The 24,512-nt window shown below is 50.9% G+C and overlaps 1 protein-coding gene across 1 annotated transcript in view; it reads left to right on the forward strand.

Moving 5' to 3' along the window:
• Positions 1-8,322: 8,322 nt before the first annotated feature.
• The window catches only part of LOC134983034 (V-set domain-containing T-cell activation inhibitor 1-like), a 145,243-nt gene continuing 129,053 nt past the window's right edge, over positions 8,323-24,512 (forward strand). Inside the window, exon 1 of the mRNA XM_063948730.1 lies at positions 8,323-8,420. Coding sequence (XP_063804800.1) covers positions 8,398-8,420 — 23 coding nt within the window. The 5' untranslated portion in view covers positions 8,323-8,397. The remainder of the gene's footprint in view (positions 8,421-24,512) is intronic.

Raw genomic sequence — 24,512 nt, forward strand, 5'->3', positions numbered from 1 at the left:
TAGTTCAGACCCGAACGCAGCCGCGCGGCTGGCCACAGTGCAAGTGCGCAACCTTACACATTGCGGCTGTATCCAGGAAGGGTGCGGCCGCTGTGTGATTGACAGTGGCTTACGGCAGGGGGACGTCGTTGCGGCGTTGGGGGGCGGGTGTGCTGAACGGGGCAGGTCGTAACCATTTTCGGGGCGGCTGTGTGATGTCATACGCAGCCACTCCGACAAAAATGGCGGCAGACCGCCTGACAGCGCAGCCAGGCTACGCTGCCTGGGGTCAGCCTTAGTTCTGATCCAATTGCGGACGCATCAGAAGACGCCTCACAGATGCTCGCTGGCCTTGCCTTGTGCATGTGAGGAGATGAATGCAGATCTGGCTGCGCGTGCAGCGATTTGCGTTCCTCTCTGAATAACCCCCAGTGTCTGCAACGTGTCTGCCTGGACTTCTGCAACTAAAGGGATAGTACGGAGGATCTCTCGCCATCTAGTGGATACATTTGTGCATTACAGGCAGCTTCAACCAAACTAGAAATAATAAGAATTTACTTACCGATAATTCTATTTCTCGTAGTCCGTAGTGGATGCTGGGGACTCCGTCAGGACCATGGGGAATAGCGGCTCCGCAGGAGACAGGGCACAAAAGTAAAAGCTTTAGGATCAGGTGGTGTGAACTGGCTCCTCCCCCTATGACCCTCCTCCAAGCCTCAGTTAGGATACTGTGCCCGGACGAGCGTACACAATAAGGAAGGATTTTGAATCCCGGGTAAGACTCATACCAGCCACACCAATCACACTGTACAACCTGTGATCTGAACCCAGTTAACAGTATGATAACAGCGGAGCCTCTGAAAAGATGGCTCACAACAATAATAACCCGATTTTTGTAACAATAACTATGTACAAATATTGCAGACAATCCGCACTTGGGATGGGCGCCCAGCATCCACTACGGACTACGAGAAATAGAATTATCGGTAAGTAAATTCTTATTTTCTCTAACGTCCTAAGTGGATGCTGGGGACTCCGTCAGGACCATGGGGATTATACCAAAGCTCCCAAACGGGCGGGAGAGTGCGGATGACTCTGCAGCACCGAATGAGAGAACTCCAGGTCCTCCTCAGTCAGGGTGTGCCCCTGACCAAGTATCAGCTCGGCAAAGTTGTAAAGCCGAGACCCCTCGGGCAGCCGCCCAAGATGAGCCCACCTTCCTTGTGGAATGGGCATTTACATATTTTGGCTGTGGCAGGCCTGCCACAGAATGTGCAAGCTGAATTGTACTACACATCCAACTAGCAATCGTCTGCTTAGAAGCAAGAGCACCCAGTTTGTTGGGTGCATACAGGATAACAGCAAGTCAGTTTTCCTGACTCCAGCCGTCCTGGAAACTATATTTTCAGGGCCCTGACAACATCTAGCAACTTGGAGTCCTCCAAGTCCCTAGTAGCCGCAGGTACCACAATAAGCTGGTTCAGGTGAAACACTGACACCACCTTAGGGAGAAACTGGGGATGAGTCCGCAGCTCTGCCCTGTCCGAATGGACAATCAGATATGGGCTTTTTTTGAGACAAACGCCGCCAATTCTGACACTCGCCTGGCCGAGGCCAGGGCCAACAACATGGTCACTTTCCCTGTGAGATATTTCAAATCCACAGATTTGAGCGGTTTAAACCAATGTGATTTTAGGAATCCCAGAACTACGTTGAGATCCCACAGTGCCACTGGAGGCACAAAAGGGGGTTGTATATGCAGTACTCCCTTGACAAACTTCTGGGCTTCAGGAACTGAAGCCAATTCTTTCTGGAAGAAAATCGACAGGGCCGAAATTTGAACCTTAATGGACCCCAATTTGAGGCCCATAGACACTCCTGTTTGCAGGAAATGCAGGAAACGACCGAGTTGAAATTTCTTCATGGGGCCTTCCTGGCCTCACACCACGCAACATATTTTCGCCACATGTGGTGATAATGTTGTGCGGTCACCTCCTTCCTGGCTTTGACCAGGGTAGGAATGACCTCTTCCGGAATGCCTTTTTCCCTTAGGATCCGGCGTTCAACCGCCATGCCGTCAAACGCAGCCGCGGTAAGTCTTGGAACAGACATGGTACTTGCTGAAGCAAGTCCCTTCTTAGCGGCAGAGGCCATGAGTCCTCTGTGAGCATCTCTTGAAGTTCCGGGTACCAAGTCCTTCTTGGCCAATCCGGAGCCACGAGTATAGTTCTTACTCCTCTACGTCTTATAATTCTCAATACCTTGGGTATGAGAAGCAGAGGAGGGAAGACATACACCGACTGGTACACCCACGGTGTTACCAGAAACGTCCACAGCTATTGCCTGAGGGTCTTTTGACCTGGCGCAATACTTGTCCAGTTTTTTGTTCAGGCGGGACGCCATCATGTCCACCTTTGGTCTTTTCCAACGGTTCACAATCATGTGGAAGACTTCCCGATGAAGTCCCCACTCTCCCGGGTGGAGGTTGTGCCTGCTGAGGAAGTCTGCTTCCCAGTTGTCCACTCCCGGAATGAACACTGCTGACAGTGCTATCACATGATTTTCCGCCCAGCGAAAAATCCTTGCAGTTTCTGCCATTGCCCTCCTGCTTCTTGTGCCGCCCTGTTTACGAGGGCGACTGCCGTGATGTTGTCCCACTGGATCAATACCGGCTGACCTTGAAGCAGAGGTCTTGCTAAGCTTAGAGCATTGTAAATTGGCCTTAGCTCCAGTATATTTATGTGGAGAAAAATCTCCAGACTTGATCACACTCCCTGGAAATTTTTTCCCTGTGTGACTGCTCCCCAGCCTCTCAGGCTGGCCTCCGTGGTCACCAGCATCCAATCCTGAATGCCGAATCTGCGGCCCTCTAGAAGATGAGCACTCTGTAACCACCACAGGAGAGACACCCTTGTCCTTGGAGATAGGGTTATCCGCTGATGCATCTGAAAATGCGATCCGGACCATTTGTCCAGCAGATCCCACTGAAAAGTTCTTGCGTGGAATCTGCCGAATGGAATCGCTTCGTAATAAGCCACCATTTTTCCCAGGACTCTTGTGCAATGATGCACTGACACTTTTCCTGGTTTTAGGAGGTTCCTGACTAGCTCGGATAACTCCCTGGCTTTCTCCTCCGGGAGAAACACCTTTTTCTGGACTGTGTCCAGAACCATCCCTAGGAACAGCAGACGTGTCGTCGGAAACGGCTGTGATTTTGGATATTTAGAAATTAGAATCCACCCGTGCTGTCGTAGAACTACTTGAGATAGTGCTACTCCGACTTCCAACTGTTCTCTGGACCTTGCCCTTATCAGGAGATCGTCCAAGTAAGGGATAATTAAGACGCCTTTTCTTTGAAGAAGAATCATCATTTTGGCCATTACTTTGGTAAAGACCCGGGGTGCCGTGGACAATCCAAACGGCAGCGTCTGAAACTGATAGTGACAGTTCCGTACCACGAACCTGAGGTACCCTTGGTGAGAAGGGCAATTTGGGACATGGAGGTAAGCATCCTTGATGTCCAGGGACACCATATAGTCCCCTTCTTCCTGGTACGCTATCACTGCTCTGAGTGACTCCATCTTGATTTGAACCTTTGTATGTAAGTGTTCAAAGATTTCCCATTAAGAATAGGTCTCACCGAGCCGTCTGGCTTCAGTACCACAATATAGTGTGGAATAATACCCCTTTCCTTGTTGTAGGAGGGGTACTTTGATTATCACCTGCTGGGAATAAAGCTTGTGAATTGTTTCCAATACTGCCTCCCTGTCGGAGGAAGACGTTGGTAAAGCAGACATCAGGAGCCTGCGAGGGGGAGACGTCTCGAATTTCCAGTCTGAACCACTGGGATACTACTTGTAGGATCCAGGGGTCCACTTGCGAGTGAGCCCACTACGCGCTGAAACTCTTGAGACGACCCCCCACCGCACTTGAGTCTGCTTGTACGGCCCCAGCGTCATGCTGAGGACTTGGCAGAAGCTGTGGAGGGCTTCTGTTCCTGGGAATGGGCTGCCTGCTGCAGTCTTCTTCCCTTTCCTCTATCCCTGGGCAGATATGACTGGCCTTTTGCCCGCTTGCCCTTATGGGGACGAAAGGACTGAGGCTGAAAAGACGGTGTCTTTTTCTGCTGAGATGTGATTTGGGGTAAAAAAGGTGGATTTTCCAGCTGTTGCCGAGGCCACCAGGTCCGATGGACCGACCCCAAATAACTCCTCCCCTTTATACGGCAATACTTCCATGTGCCGTTTGGAATCTGCATCACCTGACCACTGTCGTGTCCATAAACATCTTCTGGCAGATATGGACATCGCACTTACTCTTGATGCCAGAGTGCAAATATCCCTCTGTGCATCTCGCATATATAGAAATGCATCCTTTAAATGCTCTATAGTCAATAAAATACTGTCCCTGTCAAGGGTATCAATATTTTCAGTCAGGGAATCCGACCAAGCCACCCCAGCGCTGCACATCCAGGCTGAGGCGATCGCTGGTCGCAGTATAACACCAGTATGTGTGTATATACCTTTTTAGGATATTTTCCAGCCTCTCAGCTGGCTCCTTGAGGGCGGCCCTATCTGGAGACGGTACCGCCACTTGTTTTGATAAGCGTGTGAGCGCCTTATCCACCCTAAAGGGTGTTTCCCAACGCGCCCTAACTTCTGGCGGGAAAGGGTATACCGCCAATAATTTTCTATCGGGGGAAACCCACGCATCATCACACACTTCATTTAATTTATCTGATTCAGGAAAAACTACAGGTAGTTTTTTCACACCCCACATAATACCCTTCTTGTGGTACTTGTAGTATCAGAAATATGTAACACCTCCTTCATTGCCCTTAACATGTAACGTGTGGCCCTAAAGGAAAATACGTTTGTTTCTTCACCGTCGACACTGGAGTCAGTGTCCGTGTCTGTGTCGACCGACTGAGGTAAATGAGCGTTTTACAGCCCCTGACGGTGTTTGAGACGCCTGGACAGGTACTAATTTGTTTGCCGGCCGTCTCATGTCGTCAACCGACCTTGCAGCGTGTTGACATTATCACGTAATTCCTTAAATAAGCCATCCATTCCGGTGTCGACTCCCTAGAGAGTGACATCACCATTTCAGGCAATTGCTCCGCCTCCTCACCAACATCGTCCTCATACATGTCGACACACACGTACCGACACACAGCACACACACAGGGAATGCTCTGATAGAGGACAGGACCCCACTAGCCCTTTGGGGAGACAGAGGGAGAGTTTGCCAGCACACACCAAAAACGCTATAATTATACAGGGACAACCTTTATATAAGTGTTTTTCCCTTATAGCATTTTAATATATATATACATATCGCCAAATAAGTGCCCCCCCTCTCTGTTTTAACCCTGTTTCTGTAGTGCAGTGCAGGGGAGAGCCTGGGAGCCTTCCCACCAGCATTTCTGTGAGGGAAAATGGCGCGGTGTGCTGAGGAGAATAGGCCCCGCCCCCTTTTCGGCGGGCTTCTTCACCCGTTTTTCTGAGACCTGGCAGGGGTTAAATACATCCATATAGCCCCCAGGGGCTATATGTGATGTATTTTTAGCCAGAATAAGGTACTATCATTGCTGCCCAGGGCGCCCCCCCCAGCGCCCTGCACCCTCAGTGACCGCTGCTATGAAGTGTGCTGACAACAATGGCGCACAGCTGCAGTGCTGTGCGCTACCTTATGAAGACTGAAGAGTCTTCTGCCGCCGTTTCTGGACCTCTTCACTTTTCGGCATCTGCAAGGGGGTCGGCGGCGCGGCTCCGGGACGAACCCCAGGGTGAGACCTGTGTTCCGACTCCCTCTGGAGCTAATGGTGTCCAGTAGCCTAAGAAGCCAATCCATCCTGCACGCAGGTGAGTTCACTTCTCTCCCCTAAGTCCCTCGTAGCAGTGAGCCTGTTGCCAGCAGGACTCACTGAAAATAAAAAACCTAACAAACTTTTACTCTAAGCAGCTCTTTAGGAGAGCCACCTAGATTGCACCCTTCTCGGCCGGGCACAAAAATCTAACTGAGGCTTGGAGGAGGGTCATAGGGGGAGGAGCCAGTGCACACCACCTGATCCTAAAGCTTTTACTTTTGTGCCCTGTCTCCTGCGGAGCCGCTATTCCCCATGGTCCTGACGGAGTCCCCAGCATCCACTTAGGACGTTAGAGAAATACTGAATAATGGGCCTAGGGCAGTGTTTCTTAAACTGTGTGGCGTAGCTCCCTGGGGCAGGGCCGGAGCTTCCACTAGGCAGCTTTAGGCAGCTGCCTAGGGGTGTCGGAACCTGAGAGGGCGGCCTGTTACAGCTGCCTGAAAAAGGTTGCATGGTCCTACCTCTCACAGATGCCGCAATCCTCCCAGGACTCGTATCTTACAGTAGCCACGACTGCTAAGCTCCCGTATTGCAGCCTCCAGCTCCAGCTCCATCCGGCATAGGCAGTTACTTGGACAGCTCCTGGAGTCCCGGCTGGGGGTTACATGTGGCCCTGCTCTTCATTCCAGGCTCTTTCACCAGACTACTCAGTCAGGTGGTTGCACAGTGCACTCTCTGCATTTGATAAGGAAAGAGGTGGAAAGCAGCAGTTTGTGGATGGGGGGGGGGGGATTGGTGGGCGGAGTGGATCAGCAGGCATGCACATAGTCTGGGGGGGATGAGCGGCAGCATGCACACAGATGGTGGGGGGGATAGAACAGCAGACATGTAAAATTGAGGGGTGGGGGGGAGAGCAGTAGGCACCCACACAGACTGGGTAGATGGGGAGAAGAGAGCAGCCATGCAACAGAATCGGGATGGGGGAGAGCAACAGCATACCTTTCACCCGAAGGTCGGGTACCAGGAAGGGGAAGTAGGTAGAGGTTTTGCTTAGAGCATAGGTTCTCAAACTCGGTCCTCAGGACCCCACACGGTGCATGTTTTGCAGGTCTCCTCACAGAATCACAAGTGAAATAATTAGCTGCACCTGTGGACCTTTTAAAATGTGTCAGTGATTAATTAATACACCTGTGCACTTGCTGGGTTACCTGCAAAACATGCACTGTGTGGGGTCCTGAGGACCGAGTTTGAGAACCACTGGCTTAGAGCATACTTGCCTACCTGACCCTCTCCATGAGGGAGAAAATGCTCTGTTCCTGGACTTTCCTGGTAATGTATGATTGCCATCACCTGTGGTGAAACACCTTTCTTATCAATTACCTAGCTCACCACAGGTGATGGCAATCATACATTACCAGGAAAGTCCAGGAACAGAGCATTTTCTCCCTCATGGAGAGGGTCAGGTAGGCAAGTGTGGCTTAGGGTGCCGGGAAACCTTGCACCGGCCCTGCCCTGGGGTGTCTCAGGACACTGGCAGGGGTGCCCTGGGCTGGTGTCCAGGAAAAAATTCATATTATTTATGGTCAATGTAATAGGCAAAACCAGTTGGTGGCTGCCAGTAGTAACATATGGGGGCAAAGAGAAGCAAATCCTGTCCCTCCCCACACACCTGACCCTAGGGATAATATATAAACACAATTTACTTAATTTAATATTTCTTTCTGAATTTCTCAATAAGAAACGTTTGCCCAGGGGCGCTGTGACAAACATTCTGATACTCTAGCGCACTGTGATTCAAAAACGTTTGGGAACCAGTGGCCTAGTGCCTTATTCAGCTTCAGATGACTGCGCATTCACTGCAGACGCACTGCGTATGCTCAACGCATGATTTGCGATTCTTCTGTGATCGTATCTTGCCGGGATGCGATTGCAGGCTGACTGACAGACGGCGAGCGTTTGTGGGGAGTGGTTGAGAAAACGCAGGCGTGTCATGGTTGTGTTCTGGGCGTGCATCTGATGTCAGATGCGATTGCAGCAACTTAAAACATGGCGCCCGGTGTGACTGCATTGTCATTATTCTGAGTTGCTCCGGGTCATCTGCAACTGTTGATGGTGCTCAATGCTGCGTATACATCACAGTTAGGTGTCTGCATATGTAATTTTGTGATTTTATCGGTGGGCGTCTTTTTACTCTCTGGGCGACCCTTCACATGCGATTTTTAGCAGAAGCAGGATTGAGAAAATCGCTATTTCTGAAGAGAACGCAGTCTAGGACCGGCGTACGCGCATGTGCAGATGTGCAGAAATCGCTTCATAGAGATTTCTGCACATCAGCGACAGGGTCTGAATCAGCCCCAATGTTAGTACTCTTCTGTTCTGATTGCCTGCAGTAAGATTCCCCACCACCAGGGGTCACTAGGCCTCTTGTGAGCTGCAGTCCTGGAAAGTGCCTCAGGTGCCTCTGAGCCTGTTCTGCGGCCAGGTGTCAGGTAATGGCCTAATCATCACTAGCATGGCAGCTGACTGTTATCTTCCTGGCAGTGGTCCCGGCATTCAGGTCTGGGTCATCAATGTTCCTGTGAGCTCCTGCGTTTTGTGCCGGTCATTCTATGGAACTTCTGCCATTTATTAGGTACCTGCTGTCTGTTCTTTCCTCAGCTATACAGGACATGGCGTCTGCCCTGCTACCAATCTCATTTCTGCATTGCCTGATGTCACACTTTGGGGCTTTTTGTTCATCTGCACTCAGCCAGGGGATTCATACAAATAGCTTTCCTGCTCACAGGATCATAATGAGTATACATACATTACTAAGGTGTATACACGGGACCCTTCACACTTCCTGAGTGACACCAACTTTTCATTGCTCTATTGCACAGGTTCTGAAACTCGGTCCTCAGGACCCCACACAGGGCATGTTTTCCAGGTCTCCTCAAAGAATCACAAGTGACATACTTAGCTCCCCCTGTGGACCTTTTCAAATGTGTCTGTGAGTAATTAATACACCTGTGCACCTGCTGGGTTACCTGCAAAACATGCACCGTGTGGGGTCCTGAGGACCGAGTTTAAGAACCACTGATCTATTGTATGTGGGGCAGAATTATAACCTAACATCAAATGAAAATAACTTGCAATATACCCTAATATACCATACTCTCCAGAATGGCCGGGAGGCTCCCAAAAATCTGGTCTCGCTCCCACCCTCCCAGAGGAGTGGCAAGTCTTCCAGCTGGACCCCTTCACCACCTAGCCGTCCGCATGTCAATCTGCTAAATGTCCCTCCCAAAATGGCCACCGCCATGTAGGAGATGGACGCTAGAAAGCATACTTGACCTCTAGCGTCTGACAGAGCCAGGAAGTGCCGGGACCCAGGAGCGCATAGCGCTGGTGGCTGCGACATCCTTACACCCTTGGCAACAAGCATGAAAACCCCTTTTCAATGAGCATTACCCCCTGGCAACGAGCATGACACCCAGCGCATGAAACCCCTGGCAACAAGCATTACCCCCTGGCATGAGCATGACACCCAGTGCATGAAACCCCTGGCAACAAGCATTACCCCCTGGCAACGAGCATGACACCCAGCGCATGAATCCCCTGGCAACAAGCATTACTCCCTGGCAACAAACATGGCACCCAGCGCATGAAACCCATGGCAACAAGCAGGTAATTTAAAAGTAATTAGAAGCCTTACTGTGGGGCATAATGTATAACGGACATTGCGATGTGGGGCATAATGTGTAATGGGCATTGTGGTGTGTGGCATAACGTATCACAGGCATTATAGTTTGTGGTATACTGTATCACGGGCATTTCGTTGTGTGGCATAATATATAACGGACATTGTGATGTGGGGCATATTGTATAACGGACATTGCGGTGTGTGGCATAACGTGTCACAGGCATTATAGTTTGTGGTATACTGTATCACGGGCACTGCGGTGTGTGGCATAATATATAACGGACATTGCGATGTGAGGCATAATGTGTAATGGGCATTGTGGTATAACGTGTCACAGGCATTATAGTTTGTGGTATACTGTATCACGGGCATTGCGGTGTGTGGCATAATGTATAACGGACATTGTGATGTGGGGCATAATGTATAACGGACATTGCGGTGTGTGGCATAACGTGTCACAGGTACATACTCGCCAAGCCCCGCTCCTGCATCTGACCGCTGTGGTCCTTCCGGCGTCTGCTCCTCGGCACTATGGGAGAGACGTCATGTTGTCTCTCCCATGGCCCACACTGACAGAGCCAGAAGCCGGAGCTCAGTAGTGATCTCCTGCCACTGGCTTCCGCTGTGGAGAGGGAGCCGGGTGCCCGCTGGTAACACAATCTCTGTGGGCGCAAAAAAGGGGCGTGGTCTCAAAAAGAAAGGGGGGTGGTCACACAATAGTAATAATGCCCACAGTAGTAGCACCCCATAATACACATAATGCCTACAGCAGTAGCGTCCCTTATACAATGCCCACAGTAGTAGTGCTCCTTATACAATGTCTACAGTACTGGTAGTGTCCCTTATATAGAGCCCATAGTAGTGGTGTCCCTTATATAGAGCCCATAGTAGTGGTGCCCCTTATATAGAGCCCATAGTAGTGGTGCCCCTTATATAGAACCCATAGTAGTGGTGCCCCTTATATAGAGCCCATAGTAGTGGTGTCCCTTATATAGAGCCCATAGTAGTGGTGCCCCTTATATAGAGCCCATAGTAGTGGTGCCCCTTATATAGAGCCCATAGTAGTGGTGCCCCTTATATAGAGCCCATAGTAGTGGTGCCCCTTATATAGAGCCCATAGTAGTGGTGCCCCTTATATAGAGCCCATAGTAGTGGTGCCCCTTATATAGAGCCCATAGTAGTGGTGCCCCTTATATAGAGCCCATAGTAGTGGTGCCCCTTATGTAGAGCCCATAGTAGTGGTGCCCCTTATATAGAGCCCATAGTAGTGGTTCCCCTTATATAGAGCCCATAGTAGTGGTGCCCCTTATATAGAGCCCATAGTAGTGGTGCCCCTTATATAGAGCCCATAGTAGTGGTGCCTCTTATATAGACCCCATAGTAGTGGTGCCCCTTATATAGAGCCCATAGTAGTGGTGCCCCTTATATAGAGCCCATAGTAGTGGTGCCCCTTATATAGAGCCCATAGTAGTGGTGCCTCTTATATAGACCCCATAGTAGTGGTGCCCCTTATACAATGCCCACAGTAGTAGTGCTCCTTATACAATGTCTACAGTACTGGTAGTGTCCCTTATATAGAGCCCATAGTAGTGGTGCCCCTTATATAGAGCCCATAGTAGTGGTGCCCCTTATATAGAGCCCATAGTAGTGGTGCCCCTTATGTAGAGCCCATAGTAGTGGTGCCCCTTATATAGAGCCCATAGTAGTGGTGCCCCTTATATAGAGCCCATAGTAGTGGTTCCCCTTATATAGAGCCCATAGTAGTGGTGCCCCTTATATAGAGCCCATAGTAGTGGTGCCCCTTATATAGAGCCCATAGTAGTGGTGCCTCTTATATAGACCCCATAGTAGTGGTGCCCCTTATATAGAGCCCATAGTAGTGGTGCCCCTTATATAGAGCCCATAGTAGTGGTGCCCCTTATATAGAGCCCATAGTAGTGGTGCCTCTTATATAGACCCCATAGTAGTGGTGCCCCTTATACAATGCCCACAGTAGTAGTGCTCCTTATACAATGTCTACAGTACTGGTAGTGTCCCTTATATAGAGCCCATAGTAGTGGTGTCCCTTATATAGAGCCCATAGTAGTGGTGCCCCTTATATAGAGCCCATAGTAGTGGTGCCCCTTATATAGAACCCATAGTAGTGGTGCCCCTTATATAGAGCCCATAGTAGTGGTGCCCCTTATATAGAGCCCATAGTAGTGGTGCCCCTTATATAGAGCCCATAGTAGTGGTGCCCCTTATATAGAGCCCATAGTAGTGGTGCCCCTTATATAGAGCCCATAGTAGTGGTGCCCCTTATATAGAGCCCATAGTAGTGGTGCCCCTTATGTAGAGCCCATAGTAGTGGTGCCCCTTATGTAGAGCCCATAGTAGTGGTGCCCCTTATATAGAGCCCATAGGAGTGGTTCCCCTTATATAGAGCCCATAGTAGTGGTGCCCCTTATATAGAGCCCATAGTAGTGGTGCCCCTTATATAGAGCCCATAGTAGTGGTGCCCCTTATATAGAGCCCATAGTAGTGGTGCCTCTTATATAGACCCCATAGTAGTGGTGCCCCTTATATAGAGCCCATAGTAGTGGTTCCCCTTATATAGAGCCCATAGTAGTGGTGCCCCTTATATAGAGCCCATAGTAGTGGTGCCCCTTATATAGAGCCCATAGTAGTGGTGCCCCTTATATAGAGCCCATAGTAGTGGTGCCCCTTATATAGAGCCCATAGTAGTGGTGCCTCTTATATAGACCCCATAGTAGTGGTGCCCCTTATATAGAGCCCATAGTAGTGGTGCCCCTTATATAGAGCCCATAGTAGTGGTGCCCCTTATATAGAGCCCATAGTAGTGGTGCCCCTTATATAGAGCCCATAGTAGTGGTGCCCCTTATATAGAGCCCATAGTAGTGGTGCCCCTTATATAGAGCCCATAGTAGTGGTGCCCCTTATATAGAGCCCATAGTAGTGGTGCCCCTTATATAGACCCCATAGTAGTGGTGTCCCTTATATAGAGCCCATAGTAGTGGTGCCTCTTATATAGAGCCCATAGTAGTGGTGCCCCTTATATAGAGCCCATAGTAGTGGTGCCCCTTATATAGAGCCCATAGTAGTGGTGCCCCTTATATAGAGCCCATAGTAGTGGTGCCCCTTATATAGAGCCCATAGTAGTGGTGCCCCTTATATAGAGCCCATAGTAGTGGTGCCCCTTATATAGACCCCATAGTAGTAGTGCCCCTTATATAGACCCCATAGTAGTAGTGCTCTTTATGTCCCCAGGAGTGATGCCCCTTATGAAGTGCCCCCTTTACAATGCCCTCATTAGTAGTGCCCCCAATAGTAATGTCCTTAATAGTAATGCCCCTGTGTAATTTTGCCCCCAGTAGTAATGTTGCCTGTAGTAATGCCCCCAGTCGTTTAGCCCCAGTAGTTATGCCCACAGTGCTAATGCCCCTGCAGTTATGACCCCAGTTGTTTAGCCCCTGTAGTTTAGCCCCCATGTAGTTTGCCCGTTAGCAATGCCCACCAGTAGCAATGCCCACCAGTAGTAATGCCCCCAGTAGCAATGCCCACCAGTAGTAATGCCCTCAGTAGTTGGCCCCCTTGTAGTTTGCCCCCGGTAGTAATGCCCCCAGTAGATGCGCCGCAACACATACAAACCCCCCCCCCCAAAACACGATATTCACCATGCCCTGCTCTCGCGTCCAACCGCTCCTCGGCACTATGAGAGAGACATCATGACGTCTCTCCCATGGCGCACACTGACAGAGCCAGAAGCTGGAGCTTAGTAGTGATCTCCTGCCACTGGCTTCCGCTGTGCAGGGAGAGCCGGGCGCCGCTGGTAACACAATCTCAGCGGGCGCCCAGCATCTTCCAGCGGCGCCGGGCTAACATCGGGTTAGGCGAGCTGGAGGAGGCGGAACTGCGTTCCATCTCCAAGTGGAACTGACGGAACACAGTTCCGCCCCTGTTCCGGCTCACTTTAAACCCTGGTGTAATGTCTCAGGGGCATTGCAGTGTGTGGCATAATGTATAACGTACATTGCGGTGTGTGGCATAATCTATAACGGGCATTGTGGTATGTGGTATAATATCTCAGGAGCACTGCAGTGTGTGGCATAATGTATAACGTACATTGCGGTGTGTGGCATAATGTGTCACAGGCATTACAGTGTGTGGTATACTGTATTAGGGGCATTGCGGTATGTGGTATATTGTGTTATGGGCATTGCGGTGTGTGGCATAATATGTAATGAACATTGCGGTGTGTGGTATAGTGTATCACGAGCATTGTATGTGGTATAATATCTCAGGGGCACTGCAGTGTGTGGTATAATGTATCATGGACATTGCGGTGTGTGGCATAATGTGTCACAGGCATTACAGTGTGTGGTATACTGTGTTAGGGGCATTGCGGTGTGTGGTAGACTATATCACGGGTATTGCGATGTGGTCTTTTCCTGCAATGCTAAGCTCATTTTTAGCGAGGCCATGACTTTTTTTTTTTTTTTTTGGACACGCACAAATTCTTCACTTTTGTAATAGCACGCCACGCCCCCCACTTTGCCAACCCGGCTGCCTCCTCCCAGAGGGGGCAGCCAGAATGTCGGCATGTATGGAATATACCCATAGTCGCTACAAAGAGTAATAGTATGCCCTAGTTTATACTATGAACCATCGTTGTTCCCTGTGATGTCACATGGTCTATAGATTGTAAGCCTGTGAGCAGAGCCTTCCTACCTCTATGTTTGTCTTTTCCCAGTTTTGTTCTATTACTGTTGTTCTAATTGTAAAGCGCAATGGAATATGCTGCGCTATATAAGAAACTGCTAATAATAAAATAATAATGGTAGTGCTTCCAGTACACATTACACCGCACAGGGGGCCTAATTCAGACCTGCGATCAGGCACACACACGTGCGGGGGACGCCCAGTACAGGGCTAGTCCGCCCCGCATGTCAGTCCCGCCCCCTCCCCTGCAGAAGTACAAAAGAATCGCACAGCGGCGATGCTTTTGTACTTCAGGAGTAGCTCCCGGTCAGTGTAGCTCCTGTGCGCTGGCCGGGAGCTACTTGTCGCAGCGGCTGCGTGTGACGTCACGCAGCCGCCGCGGCCTGCCCCAGCACAGTCCGGCCACGCCTGCTTAACGCCGCTGTCCCGCCCCCTTCCGCCCAGCAAACGCCTCTGCCTGTCAATCAGGCAGAGGTGATTTCTAGGCTACGACAGCCGTCGGCTGTCAGCTAAGCGCTGGCGCATGCGCACTTCTGACCTGATCGCTGCGATGAACGACAGCGTGCGATCAGGTCAGAATGACCCCCAGTATCTCCAATTAACATTATGACACAGTGGCCCCCATTTACCAACCTCGTTTCAGTGAGGTGTTATTCTCCGTTTCCGTTCGCCGTGGTATATTTTTGGTTCATGCTCATCTATTTATCATGCGTCTATCCCGCGGCGAGCGGTAGTGATATCTGTCTGTTTACACTGCAGCAGCGCTGACGAATGATCTCTTTCACTGGAGTCTGCACCTACTGCCCATGCGCCCTCATATGCTAATTTCCAGCACACACACAGTAGTGATTTCCAGACACCGCGGCCATTTCGGGACTGCATACCAAGCAGGGCGGAGCTGTACTACCTCTTCTCCACCCTTCGTGTCCATGGAAACCTGGCTGTCGCAAAGCATGCTGGGTTTACTTCTGGGAGGCAGCGCTGGTCAAACACCGCCGTGTTATAGCAGCATGGAAGAGGAGACGAATGTGTCACACTGGTAGCTAGCGGTGGATCCGAACTAGGGTCAGAGATATCAGGAGATTTAGGGGTCTATTTACTAAGCCGTGGATGGAGATAAAGTACCAGACAATCAGCTCCTAACTGTCATTTTTCAAACCCAGGATGTGACATGGCAGTTAGGAGCTGATTGGCTGCTACTTTATCTCCGTCCATTTTATCTCCGTCCAGGTCTTAGTAAATAGACCTCTCTGATTCCTTAAACAGAAGACAAGTTGGACAAATAAAAGTTCTTCTCACGGGTTTTATTATCCTTTAGACACAAGCATAAGAATAGGATTTAGGAATGAATATTGCAGCTCTGGGAAGCGGAGAACTGCAACCGTGATCCGGAACAGATGAAGGAGTATAGGCGGTTTGGTTACTGAGGACTGAGCGGAGTGACAGGATAGGCCGCAGGGCAGGTTTGGTTACTGAGGACTGAGCGGAGTGACAAGTTAGGCTGCAGGGCAGGTTTGGTTACTGAGGACTGAGCGGAGTGACAGGATAGGCCGCAGGGCAGGTTTGTGTACTGAGGACTGAGTTGAGTGACAGGTTAGGCCGCAGGGCAGGTTTGTGTACTGAGCGGAGTGACAGGTTAGGCCGCAGGGCAGGTTTGGTTACTGAGGACTGAGTTGAGTGACAGGATAGGCCGCAGGGCAGGTTTGTGTACTGAGGACTGAGCGGAGTGACAGGATAGGCTGCAGGGCAGGTTTGGTTACTGAGGACTGAGCGGAGTGACAGGTTAGGCCGCAGGGCAGGTTTGTGTACTGAGGACTGAGCGGAGCGACAGGATAGGCCGCAGGGCAGGTTTGGTTACTGAGGACTAAGTGGAGTGACAGGATAGGCTGCAGGGCAGGTTTGGTTACTGGGGACTGAGCGGAGTGACAGGATAGGCTGCAGGGCAGGTTTGTGTACTGAGGACTGAGCGGAGTGACAGGATAGGCCGCAGGGCAGGTTTGGTTACTGAGGACTGAGCGGAGTGACAGGATAGGCCGCAGGGCAGGTTTGGTTACTGAGGACTGAGTGGAGTGACAGGATAGGCCGCAGGGCAGGTTTGGTTACTGAGGACTGAGTGGAGTGACAGGATAGGCCGCAGGGCAGGTTTGGTTACTGAGGACTGAGCGGAGTGACAGGTTAGGCCGCAGGGCAGGTTTGGTTACTGAGGACTGAGCAAAGTGAGCGGAGTGACAGGCTAGGCTGCAGGGCAGGTTTGGTTACTGAGGACTGAGCGGAGTGACATGTTAGGCCGCAGGGCAGGTTTGGTTACTGAGGACTGAGCGGAGTTACAGGTTAGGCTGCAGGGCAGGTTTGGTTACTGAGGACTGAGCGGAGTGACAGGTTAGGCCGCAGGGCAGGTTTGGTTACTGAGGACTGAGCGGAGTGACAGTTTAGGCTGCAGGGCAGGTTTGTGTACTGAGGACTGAGCGGAGTGACAGGTTAGGCTGCAGGGCAGGTTTGGTTACTGAGGACTGAGCGGAGTGACAGGTTAGGCCGCAGGGCAGGTTTGGTTACTGCGGAGTGACAGGTTAGGCCGTAGGGCAGGTTTGTGTACTGAGGACTGAGCAGAGTGACAGGATAGGCTGCAGGGCAGGTTTGGTTACTGAGGACTAAGCGGAGTGACAGTATAGGCTGCAGGGCAGGTTTGGTTACTGAGGACTAAGCGGAGTGACAGGATAGGCTGCAGGGCAGGTTTGGTTACTGAGGACTAAGCGGAGTGACAGGATAGGCTGCAGGGCTGGTTTGTGTACTGAGGACTGAGCGGAGTGACATGTTAGGCCGCAGGGCAGGTTTGGTTACTGAGGACTGAGCGGAGTGACAGAATAGGCTGCAGGGCAGGTTTGGTTACTGAGGACTAAGCGGAGTGACAGGATAGGCTGCAGGGCAGGTTTGTGTACTGAGGACTGAGCGGAGTGACAGGTTAGGCTGCAGGGCAGGTTTGTGTACTGAGGACTGAGCGGAGTGACAGGTTAGGTCGCAGGGCAGGTTTGGTTACTGCGGAGTGACAGGTTAGGCCGCAGGGCAGGTTTGTGTACTGAGGACTGAGCGGAGTGACAGGATAGGCTGCAGGGCAGGTTTGGTTACTGAGGACTAAGCGGAGTGACAGGATAGGCTGCAGGGCAGGTTTGTGGACTGAGCGGAGTGACATGTTAGGCCGCAGGGCAGGTTTGGTTACTGAGGACTAAGCGGAGTGACAGGATAGGCTGCAGGGCAGGTTTGTGTACTGAGGACTGAGCGGAGTGACAGGTTAGGCCGCAGGGCAGGTTTGGTTACTGCGGAGTGACAGGTTAGGCCGCAGGGCAGGTTTGTGTACTGAGGACTGAGCGGAGTGACAGGCTAGGCCGCAGGGCAGGTTTGTGTACTGAGGACTGAGTTGAGTGACAGGTTAGGCCGCAGGGCAGGTTTGTGTACTGAGGACTGAGCGGAGTGACAGGTTAGGCCGCAGGGCAGGTTTGGTTACTGAGGACTGAGTTGAGTGACAGGATAGGCCGCAGGGCAGGTTTGGTTACTGAGGACTGAGCGGAGTGACAGGTTAGGCCGCAGGGCAGGTTTGTGTACTGAGGACTGAGCGGAGTAACAGGTTAGGCCGCAGGGCAGGTTTGTGTACTGAGGACTGAGCGGAGTGACAGGATAGGCCGCAGGGCAGGTTTGGTTACTGAGGACTAAGCGGAGTGACAGGATAGGCTGCAGGGCAGGTTTGGTTACTGAGGACTGAGCGGAGTGACAGGATAGGCTGCAGGGCAGGTTTGTGTACTGAGGACTGAGCGGAGTGACAGGATAGGCCGCAGGGCAGGTTTGGTTACTGAGGACTGAGTGGAGTAACAGGATAGGCCGCAGGGCAGGTTTGGTTACTGAGGACAGAGTGGAGTTACAGGATAGGCCGCAGGGCAGGTTTGGTTACTGAGGACTGAACGGAGTGACAGGATAGGCCGCAGGGCAGGTTTGGTTACTGAGGACTGAGCGGAGTGACAGGTTAGGCCGCAGGGCAGGTTTGGTTACTGAGGACTGAGCGGAGTGACAGGCTAGGCTGCAGGGCAGGTTTGGTTACTGAGGACTGAGCGGAGTGACATGTTAGGCCGCAGGGCAGGTTTGGTTACTGAGGACTGAGCGGAGTGACAGGTTAGGCTGCAGGGCAGGTTTGTGTACTGAGGACTGAGCGGAGTGACAGGTTAGGCTGCAGGGCAGGTTTGTGTACTGAGGACTGAGCGGAGTGACAGGTTAGGCCGCAGGGCAGGTTTGGTTACTGCGGAGTGACAGGTTAGGCCGTAGGGCAGGTTTGTGTACGGAGGACTGAGCGGAGTGACAGGATAGGCTGCAGGGCAGGTTTGGTTACTGAGGACTAAGCGGAGTGACAGGATAGGCTGCAGGGCAGGTTTGTGTACTGAGGACTGAGCGGAGTGACATGTTAGGCCGCAGGGCAGGTTTGGTTACTGAGGACTAAGCGGAGTGACAGGATAGGCTGCAGGGCAGGTTTGGTTACGGAGGACTAAGCGGAGTGACAGGATAGGCTGCAGGGCTGGTTTGTGTACTGAGGACTGAGCGGAGTGACATGTTAGGCCGCAGGGCAGGTTTGGTTACTGAGGACTGAGCGGAGTGACAGGATAGGCTGCAGGGCAGGTTTGGTTACTGAGGACTAAGCGGAGTGACAGGATAGGCTGCAGGGCAGGTTTGTGTACTGAGGACTGAGCGGAGTGACAGGTTAGGCTGCGGGGCAGGTTTGGTTACTGCGGAGTGACAGGTTAGGCCGCAGGGCAGGTTTGTGTACGGAGGACTGAGCGGAGTGACAGGATAGGCCGCAGGGCAGGTTTGGTTACTGAGGACTAAGCGGAGTGACAGGATAGGCTGCAGGGCAGGTTTGGTTACTGAGGACTAAGCGGAGTGACAGGATAGGCTGCAGGGCAGGTTTGTGGACTGAGCGGAGTGACATGTTAGGCCGCAGGGCAGGTTTGGTTACTGAGGACTAAGCGGAGTGACAGGATAGGCTGCAGGACAGGCTTGGTTACTGAGGACTGAGCGGAGTGACATGTTAGGCCGCAGGGCAGGTTTGGTTACTGAGGACTAAGCGGAGTGACAGGATAGGCTGCAGGGCAGGTTTGTGTACTGAGGACTGAGCGGAGTGACATGTTAGGCCGCAGGGCAGGTTTGGTTACTGAGGACTAAGCGGAGTGACAGGATAGGCTGCAGGGCAGGTTTGGTTACGGAGGACTAAGCGGAGTGACAGGATAGGCTGCAGGGCAGGTTTGTGTACTGAGGACTGAGCGGAGTGACAGGATAGGCCGCAGGGCAGGTTTGGTTACTGAGGACTGAGCGGAGTGACAGGATAGGCCGCAGGGCAGGTTTGGTTACGGAGGACTAAGCGGAGTGACAGGATAGGCTGCAGGGCAGGTTTGTGTACTGAGAACTGAGCGTAGTGACATGTTAGGCCGCAGGGCAGGTTTGGTTACTGAGGACTAAGCGGAGTGACAGGTTAGGCCGCAGGGCAGGTTTGTGGATTGAGCGGAGTGACAGGATAGGCCGCAGGGCAGGTTTGGTTACTGAGGACTAAGCGGAGTGACCGGATAGGCTGCAGGGCAGGTTTGGTTACTGAGGACTAAGCGGAGTGACAGGATAGGCTGCAGGGCTGGTTTGTGTACTGAGGACTGAGCGGAGTGACATGTTAGGCCGCAGGGCAGGTTTGGTTACTGAGGACTGAGCGGAGTGACAGGATAGGCTGCAGGGCAGGTTTGGTTACTGAGGACTAAGCGGAGTGACAGGATAGGCTGCAGGGCAGGTTTCTGTACTGAGGACTGAGCGGAGTGACAGGTTAGGCTGCAGGGCAGGTTTGTGTACTGAGGACTGAGCGGAGTGACAGGTTAGGCTGCAGGGCAGGTTTGTGTACTGAGGACTGAGCGGAGTGACAGGTTAGGTCGCAGGGCAGGTTTGGTTACTGCGGAGTGACAGGTTAGGCCGCAGGGCAGGTTTGTGTACTGAGGACTGAGTGGAGTGACAGGTTAGGCCGCAGGGCAGGTTTGGTTACTGCGGAGTGACAGGTTAGGCCGCAGGGCAGGTTTGGTTACTGCGGAGTGACAGGTTAGGTCGCAGGGCAGGTTTGGTTACTGCGGAATGACAGGTTAGGCCGCAGGGCAGGTTTGTGTACTGAGGACTGAGTGGAGTGACAGGTTAGGCCGCAGGGCAGGTTTGGTTACTGCGGAGTGACAGGTTAGGCCGCAGGGTCCTGAGCTGACTGGTAAATAGATAACAAAAGTGGTGTGCTAGCCTCAGGACTACATCTCCCAGCAGCCCCAGCGTTGCTAGTTCTTTCTGTGTGCCTGGCAGCTCTGTCTAGCGATCTTGTGGCTTTTGTTTGTGTAATGTTAATCTAACCTAGTGTTGCCATGTGAGTTATATAGATGTAGCTGCTTGTGATGGGGGTGTGACTTCCTGTCCAGGCTGCCTTGTTCAACATGACTACTTGGAACTAGCATGCAGTGTTTGTCTTCATTTAATACATCTGAAACATGGTGTCAGAAGTTCCTGAGCCCACAAATGATGCTGATTATTGGCAGAGCAGCAGCTCAAGCTTATGAGAAGACCTGCAGTGACAAGAAAAGGATAAGGATTGCATAGATATCAAGTGGATTGAATCACCATTGTGTTAAACTTGTCTGCCTTCTCTGGAGTGGGAGTACAACAACATGGCAACTAACAGCTTTGGCAGCTCTATTGTCCATACTGGCAGCTTTATCTGCGAGGCTTGCGTCTCTTTCTGTTGTAGTCCTGTGCAGGCGCAGTGGATGTGGTTGCTCTGCCCTCATTCTCCGTTCAGCTAATTATGGCAGTGATTGAAGCGTTGGCTATGGCTGCCAGCTCTATGGTACCTCCTCTGCCTTCTCTCTGCCATTTTGTTAGGCTGTGATGTCATTTATGGTCCTGAACTATATCTGATGTCCAGGTTTTCTATAGACCCATGTCTTGTGTAACACCCTAGTGTGTACATGATCTACTGGTGTGGTGACCTTTAGTGTGGAACGTTCGCACCGTGCTAGTTGTTCCTGACGTTTCCTCTCTCCCATGCTCACAGTAGAGGGGCAGGAGGTCCTAAAGCCCCAACACAATATTTTCCACAGTTTGTAAAATAGATAAAACTTTATTAAGCTGGAATCTCTGCAATAATGATGCACGTAGTTAGCAAGGGATGTAGTTACGAGACCGGCGTTCCGGATCCCGGGCGGTCAGCATACCGATGCCAGGATCCCGACCGCCAGGGGCCGAGGGCTATTTCCACTCGTGGGTGTCCACACACCCATGGCGTGGGAATAGAACATGTGGCAAGCACAGCGAGCCACGGAGCCCGCAACGTGGTGAGACTGCAAGGGGCTTCATTGCGCTCGCCCCCCACTGCCGGCATTCTGGCAGTCGGGATCCCGCCATCGGAATGCTGACCGATGGGATCTCGAACGCCGGTCTCACATACCCAACTTGTTAAAAACAATGTTTTACACTAAAATATGTCTTAGTTACAATTTGACGGTTCCGAGAGCCCTCACCACCTCGCTGCCCGCAGTCACAATGGAGTTTAGGTCACACGGGACCTGGCCAATTAGGGGATTCCCACTTACCGCTAGTAACCACCTGTTACTGACTCCACCCACTGCGACTTGGGTGGGTACTATGCTGTCACCACCAGACTCCATCTTCCCGTGGCGTCTGGAACGACGGTTCTGCTCTGTATGTGTCGACATACTGTTTTACCACACCTGTGTGACGTTGACGAATCCCCACTAGTTGCTTGCCCAAGCACGGCACGGTAGCTGGCAGAAGGCGGAGCTTGGAGACGCTGGTTACACCCTGAACAGCCGAAGAACGGAGCTAGGTTTGACATAGCCCTGCAGGTCACAAGATGAAGCGGTCGTCTTGAGGCTGAAGATGTTTATTCGCTCAAATAGTTCTGAAGATAACTCAGCGATACAGCAAGATGTTTACAGCAGAGTGAAAATTGTGTAATACACCTGAAGCTCACAGGCCTCCACTTTTTATCTCAGTTCTACACACAGTACCGCAGGGGCGTAATCCCTCCCTGTCTTCTACAACCAATCAGGTTATCGCACAAAATATAAATAAATACTAGTTAAATTTCAAAAGTTAAGAATTAGATAAAGCACATTTCTGCTCCTCTTCATATATAACCAAACCAGTGGCTTCCCCCAACACAATCTGATTAACATGTTCCCTTATCTTTCATAAGTGTAAATATAACTTGAATTTCAGTCGCATTCATCCTCTCCCCCATTGACAAGGTTCTTGTTGTTTATTTATACATACTTGGAATTCTGTGATAAATGAACTATTTCTCACAACACACAGATGACCAAACAGGTGCATTGATTAACACAATTAAGCCTACAGCACTTTCAGCACCTGATTGGTCAACTGCAGTATAAAAACCCCATTCTTGGTAATGGACAGCTTACACTGCTTCTGAAGAAACCGCTACTGTTAAACAGCGGAGAAACGCGTCAAGCACTTTATTGGGGACCCCCTGCCATGGACTTTTTCCTGCACATCTACCTCCAGTATATATTTATTTGGATCAACCCAATCAGTTAATTCTAATCAGGGAAGAGTCTGTGAACATCAATCTTTATCTCCCCATTTTTATTCATGGTTAATAACTACTAATATGCTGCATTTTTAATCATTATAATTTATGTGTGTTATATATGTTATCTTATTATTAAAACAAATTATTAATTGTGAGCGCCCTCTGGATATTCATATCTATTTATTTATGTATGTTATCTGATATAATTGTTTCTAAATAAGCTTGACACACCAGAGTGTCATATTTGGGTGCTGCTTTTTATTTTTATAACTAGTCCTTTCATAAGGTGACATGAGTTTATAATTTATGTTATTCTATTCTATTCTATTCTATTATATTATATGTATTTAATTAAACCAAATAGTATCTAATTGATTGGATATCACTGATTGCGCCCGGTTTACTATAAAAAAACTTCTTGTTGTTTAAACATATCTCTGCATCCTACATAATGCAGCCTGTCTCTCGCATCTCCATGCAAAACCAGCATGGCTTATCACACAGCAGGAGATGCTGAAAGCACCCACAGTCTGCTCTCCAAACCTTAGTTTGTTTTTCAAAGAAAATGTTTGGCCACCAAAAGGCCTGCTAATCGCCACCTATCCCCTGCTGGAGCTAGGAGAATTACCATATGACTTTCTATGTACAAGTGTCTCAAGAACAATTGTCAAGGCCTTTTGGAAACAAAGGGGGTCATTCCGAGTCGATCGCTCGCTGCCGATTTTTGCAGCGCAGCGATCAGGTAAAAAAAATGGCAAAACTGCGCAAGCGTATGCACCGCAATGCGCATGTGCATTGTACGGGTACAAAGCGCATTGTTGCTGAGGGATGGATCTAGCGAAGAATCCATTCGCACAGCCGATCGCAAGGAGATTGACAGGAAGAAGGCGTTTGTGGGTGACAACTGACCTTTTTTATGGGAGTGTTTGGGAAAACGCAGGCGTGTCCAGGCGTTTGCAGGGCGGGTGTCTGACATCAATTCCGGGACCTTTGTCGCTGGACTCATCGCACAGGATAAGTAACTGCAGGGATAGTCTTGTTTTGCACAAAACTTTTGCGATCGCAGGCTTGCTATGCTAAAATACACTCCCCCGTGGGCGGCGACTATGCGTTTGCACGGCTGCTAATAGTAGCTAGCGAGTGATCAACTTGGAATGAGGGCCAAAATGCCTTGTACTTTTCTCATAAGTGCCCTGTCCATGCAGTCCATAATTCTCCAACTGCGCAGTGATATAACACATGACACATTATTAAACATGCACTTACAGTACATGGCGCCAAGTCATCCAATTAAAAATGGCGCCGGGCACAGAGGGTTAACCCCTTACGTGCCACGGCTGTCATTGTCCACGTGGCTGCCGGGGTCTTTGTCCACAATAACCAAAACGTAGGAATTGTTACCTCAATCTAATGTGATGCCCAGTATCTGCCCCGGCCACTGCTGGATGCCTTAGCCCCCCAGGGACTGCAGGGGTTAGTATGTCCGGTCGGCTGGTTGCTAGGCAACCGCATCTAGCTGGAGGGTACTAGGACCCAGTGCCTCCTAACTAAAGAAATGCGGGGATTGGCTGCCCGCAGAGCGGGAGAGTAGAGGCGGAGTTGGCGCCCGTGGAGAGGGAGAGAGGAGACTGACCGGAGCAGGAGGGGAGAGACGCGACTCTCCATCGCCAAGGGAGAACCGGGACCTGACTGCAGCCGCCAGC

Source organism: Pseudophryne corroboree (assembly GCF_028390025.1).
Source record: "Pseudophryne corroboree isolate aPseCor3 chromosome 2 unlocalized genomic scaffold, aPseCor3.hap2 SUPER_2_unloc_1, whole genome shotgun sequence".
In the NCBI taxonomy this organism is placed as follows: domain Eukaryota; kingdom Metazoa; phylum Chordata; class Amphibia; order Anura; family Myobatrachidae; genus Pseudophryne; species Pseudophryne corroboree.